This window comes from Manihot esculenta, chromosome 10 (genome assembly GCF_001659605.2).
Source record: "Manihot esculenta cultivar AM560-2 chromosome 10, M.esculenta_v8, whole genome shotgun sequence".
Lineage (NCBI taxonomy): Eukaryota > Viridiplantae > Streptophyta > Magnoliopsida > Malpighiales > Euphorbiaceae > Manihot > Manihot esculenta.
This window is the reverse complement of record NC_035170.2, coordinates 17844866-17850655: the sequence shown is the minus strand read 5'-3', so window position 1 is coordinate 17850655 and position 5790 is coordinate 17844866. Positions and strand designations below refer to the sequence as shown.

Sequence of the window (5790 nt, the reverse complement as noted above, 5' to 3'; positions counted from 1 at the left end):
TGCTATACCATACAATAAAATTCATTTTAAATGAATTCTATCAAGAATTTAATTGAATTTCGCAAAATTTTATATAGAAGAATTGAATAAAATATTATGTAAATAAAGTCCCAACCTTCAAATAATTAATGTTTGATCTAATTCCAATTCCTAAAATTTTATAAAATTCAATTGAATTTCAAATTTTGTGTGCTTGAATAGAATATCAATAGTCTTGGTTACAACTAAAACCAATTCATATACCTACCAATTAATAGCTTTCTAAATGAATAATATTTAAAAGTTGGGTCGGTCAACCCATTTTTTCCAGTGAAGAGGTACTTAGCAGCTAAATATGAGCACCATGGCTTTTTGAAATAAAAAAAATTTTCATTTGAGTTAAATTGAATTGAATTTTTTTTATTAAATTTTTTATTTAAAATATAAAAATTAATTTTTTAAATTTATAAAAATTTTAATTTTAAAAAATAAATTCATGCATAATTTTATAAAAATTCATTGAATTCATACCAAATAGAAAAATATAAATTTTGATGAAATTTAAAATAAATTCCATAAAATTTATATAATAATATTTTGTGACTAAACTGCTAATATCAAAACTTTTTTCTTTCCATTATTATTTATTATACTAATTAATTAGTAAATAACTAAAAATTAACAAATAATTTAAAATATTGGTTATTAAAAAATAAATAATTAAAATTATTTTAATATATAATTACATTAATTTTTATATGAATTCATAAATATTAAATAAAAATAATAAATGCTACAAAACAACTAACCACACGTACCTTAAACCTTCAAATTCTCTGTTGAATGAAATAAAAAAATATCTTGCATCATGTAATAAACTCTTTATAGAGTTAAAAAAAATAATGTTGAAATCATGATAATTTATTTTGATTCTATTAATATATTATTAGTGGGTTTACATTTTTATTAATTATTATTATCATTAATAGTTAATTATTATAAATTAAAAAAAGTACTATATAATATCTATAATATTGAAAACTCATTAATTAGTTATCAATTTAATACAATACACTAAAATATTTTTGAAATTTAAAAAAAATTATTAATTAAACTCTTTTTTTAATTTTAATGGTTAAATATTATAAAAAAATCTAAAATATTTCTAATGTAAAATGACTAATTAATATATATTTTTATTAACTAATAAATTTTTTTCGTATCATATGAACAACATAGTAAAAGTTTTAATAGATAAAATTAACGAATGATGATTTTTTAAAATAGATGTTTAATATATTTTTCAAAATTCAGGGACGAACTAATAAATTTTTTTATATCATAGAAATTAAATAATAAATTATCTTTATAAATTTATTGGGAATAAAAATTTTTTCTATAATAAAAAATTATATACATTTGAAAGGATATACGTTGTTCTATTCTACTTTATAAAAATAATTTAGAGATTGATAATAAATTAATTTCAATTCTGAAATTCAAACAAACATAAATTATATGAAATTCTGTTAGAATTCTGCATTATATTAAAATAAACACTTGAATTCATACGAAATCTATTTGAAATTTCAAACAGTTTTATCAAAATTCAATCAAAGAGTGTAAATTATGAGATATTCTATATATTCTTTTATGAAATTTCTAGAAGCCAAGGAATCTCATAATTTTTTGCTTATATATACGTCAACTGAAGTTCCTCCAAACCTCAAGACTAATTTTTACCTCTGAACACAGCACAAATTGCTTGTGAATGTACTTTAAACCTTTCACATATGGGCTCAACACTCCCCTGCTCCTTGTTCTGCATCCTTGTGTGTCTCTTTGGCGTCCGATGTTCTGCAAACTCTGCTGCAGCAGCAGCAGCTGGAAATGAGACTGATCAACTAGCTCTTCTCCATTTCAAAGCGAAAATAACCAACGACCCTTTTGGGGTTTTACAGCTTTGGAATTCTAGCACTCATTTCTGCCAGTGGCAAGGCATTACTTGCGGCCGTCGGCATCAGCGGGTTGTCAAGTTGGAGCTATTTTCTTTGAAACTTGAAGGTTCTATATCACCCCGCATCGCAAATTTAAGCTTTTTAAGGGTATTAGATCTGAAAAATAACAGCCTTAGCAAAGAAATCCCTTCAGAAATTGGCCATCTTCGCAGACTGGAAACTTTGATTTTGTCCAATAACTCCATTGGTGGCAGAATACCTTCCAATATATCTGCATGTTCTAATCTCATTTCTTTCAATATTGGTTACAACCAGGTAGCAGGAGAAATCCCAAGTTCCCTCGGCTCGTTGTTGCAGCTCCAGGTTTTTGCTGCAAATCGTAACAATCTATCAGGAACAATCCCTTCTAGTTTTGGGAACTTGTCATCTCTTGAGAGACTTGAGCTAACTGGCAATGTTATTGGTGGGAGGATTCCGTTCACCCTTGGCAGACTAAAAAATCTCAAGTATTTTCTCCTAACTGTTAATAAATTTTCAGGAGAAATTCCATCTTCAATCTTTAATCTTTCTTCCATTGTGATTTTTGACGTGGGAGGAAATGAACTTCGAGGGCATCTTCCTTCAGACATGGGTATTACACTTCCTAACCTTAAAGTCCTCACTGTTGCTTTCAACCAATTCAGTGGTTCCATTCCAGTCTCAATATCTAATGCCTCCAAACTAGAATTTCTTCAATTTCCAAGAAACAACTTTACAGGGGAAGTTCCCTCCTTGGAAAATTTGCAAAGGCTTCAGGTTTTGCTCCTTGGCAGCAACAGCCTCGGAGGTGCAGGAACCAACGACTTGTCGTTCTTGTGCTCTTTGATAAATGCTACCAATTTGGGATATTTAAATATGCAAGCTAATAGCTTTGGAGGTTCTTTGCCTTCATGCATGGCCAACTTGTCGAGGACTCTTCAAACATTCGCAGTAGAAAGCAACAAAATATTTGGAAGCGTGCCTGCTTGGATAGGTAACTTTGTCAACCTGAAAATTCTCTCAGTAGCAGATAACAGATTCTCAGGGAATCTCCCTTCTATTATTGGAAAGCTCCAAAACCTGGAGATACTCTACGTGAGTGAAAACAAATTATCTGGAGAAATTCCTCATTCTCTTGGTAATTTAACACTGTTGACACAATTAACATTGAATCAGAATAATTTTCAAGGTAGCATCCCCTCAAGTTTAGGAGAATGTCAAAATCTGATATTGCTTAATCTGTCAAGCAATAATCTTACGGGCAATATTCCTCCAGAAGTATTTTTGCTCTCTTCCCTGTCAATCTATCTTGGCCTGTCTCAAAATCGTTTGACAGGTTCTCTTCCTATCGAGGTTGGGAATCTGAAAAACCTTGGTGTGTTGCAAGTTTATCAGAATTTGCTATCTGGGGAAATTCCAGGCAGCCTTGGCAGTTGTGTCAGATTGGAAATATTAACCATGCAAGGCAATTTCTTCCAGGGTCCCATTCCTTCATCTTTGAATGCACTGAGGGGTCTCAAAGTGTTTGATCTTTCTCATAACAATTTCTCTGGTCAAATTCCCAAGTTCTTGGGTGGCTTTGTTTATCTGCTCAATTTAAACTTATCATTCAACAATTTTGAAGGCAGTGTACCGATTGAAGGAGTTTTCAGAAATGCAAGTGCTACTTCAGTTATGGGAAATACGAATCTCTGCGGAGGAATACTCGATTTCCATTTGGTTGCTTGCCACTTGAAAACTTCTGCTGATAGAAGATCAAGCAAGAAAGCACGGCTAATAGTTCCTGTTGTGGCAGGGGCTTTGGGAGCACTTCTGATGTTTTCTTTCCTTTTTCTTCTAAGATTAAGAAAGAAAAATCAGGCACCTGAAATCTCTTCAGTAGATTCACTTATAAGAGTGTCTTATCAAATTCTTTATGAAGCCACCAATGGTTTCTCCTCCGAGAATTTGATCAATGTGGGTAGCTTTGGATCTGTATATAAAGGAGTTCTTGGCGAAGGTGGACAATCCATTGCTGTTAAGGTTCTGAACCTTCAGCACAGTAAAGCAGCAAGAAGCTTCATTGCAGAATGTGAAGTGCTGAAGAATATCAGACATCGAAATCTTGTAAAGGTACTAACAGCTTGTTCAAGTATTGATTATCAAGGCAACGATTTCAAGGCTCTAGTTTATGAGTACATGGTTAATGGAAGCCTTGACGATTGGCTGCATCCAGTTGTGGCAGTTGATGGAAATCATCATGAGCCACCAAAGAATTTAAATTTTCTTCAAAGACTAAGTATTGCTATTGATGTTGCTTTTGCACTTGAATATCTTCATAATCATTGTGAAACTACAATCGTTCATTGTGATCTGAAGCCGAGTAATATTCTTCTCGATGATGAACTGACCGGCCATGTCAGTGACTTTGGACTTGCAAAATTTCTTCTTAAGGATTTGAATGGTTCAGCCATTCATTCAAGTTCTGTTGGATTAAGAGGTACTATTGGTTATGCTCCTCAAGGTAAGTGTAGCTGTCCTTCCTATAGTTAAACTTCACATGTTATACTTATTTTCGGCCAAATATATACTTATTAAACAACTGAATTAAAATTATAACTTATTAAACACCTAAATTTATAAAATTTATAATAATTAAATGCAAATAATTTATAAAATGTATTACTGATGATTTATAAAAAAATGTCAAAAATAGTTTAATTTATTACTAACTATACTCTAAATTTTACTGATTTAATTTAAAATTTTCATAAAATGATAAAATTATACTTGTCAAACTCAATCATTTTATACAAATTTAGAACATAATTAGCAAAATCTAAAATATAATCAACAATATGTGTGATCAATTCTTATTTTTTTAATAAATTCTCGATAATATAACTAATTTGTATTTAATTATTATAACTTTTATAAGTTCAGAAAAAATTACAATTACAATTTAAAAATTCAACAGGTTAATTTTAATTGCTATAGAAATATAAGTATATATTCGGGCTTTATTTTCTCGAATAATATGTTGTAATAATGTGTAAATGCATATAAACTGTGAAGTTTCCTGATAGTTACAAATTATACACAAAATCTGCTTTCAAGTTTCATTCACAATGTCTAATGTTTTTAAACTGCAGAATATGGATTAGGAGGTGAGGTGTCACCACATGGTGATATCTATAGTTATGGGATTTTGTTGCTGGAGATGTTCACTGGGAAAAGGCCAACTCATGAAATGTTCAAAGAAGACTTGAACCTTCACAAATTAGCTAAGTCAGCATTGCCAGATAGAGTAGCTGAGATTTTAGACCCACTACTTGTAGAAAGAGTTGAATCAGAAACAAGCATAAATGATTGTTTGATTTCAATCATTGGTATTGGAGTAGCTTGTTCTGTTGAATCTCCTGGGGAAAGGATGGATATCAGTGATGTAACCTTGAAGCTATGTTCCATCAGAAACAAGCTTCTTCGTAATTAAGTCATTATGTAATTTGTTCAAAGTTCATTCACATCATTTAAATAAAGAGAAATTTATTATTTAGTTCTTATATTATGGAAAAAGTTATTAGTTGGTATCTCAGTTTTTAAAATATATTAAAATATTTCTAAAATTTTAAATAATTTTTTAATTAGCCATTCCATTAACTTTAATTATTAACTGTTATACTGTGTAATCCATATAATTGAAAAGAATCTATTAATTATTCTAACTAAATTGAGAATATTTTAAGTTTTTCATAATATTTAATGACTAAAATTAACGGATGAATAAATTAATAGATTTTTAAAATGTTAAAGACATTTTAATAGATTTTTTAAAGCTGATAAACTAATTAATATA

The 5790-nt window shown here is 29.6% G+C and overlaps 1 protein-coding gene across 1 annotated transcript; it reads left to right on the top strand.

Moving 5' to 3' along the window:
- Positions 1-1731: 1731 nt before the first annotated feature.
- LOC110624200 (putative receptor-like protein kinase At3g47110) lies at positions 1732-5427 on the top strand. Its single transcript, XM_021769316.2, has 2 exons — positions 1732-4458; positions 5087-5427. Exons 1-2 carry the CDS (start codon positions 1773-1775, stop codon positions 5425-5427), a joined length of 3027 nt encoding a protein of 1008 aa, XP_021625008.1. The 5' UTR covers positions 1732-1772.
- The last annotated feature ends 363 nt before the right edge of the window (positions 5428-5790 follow it).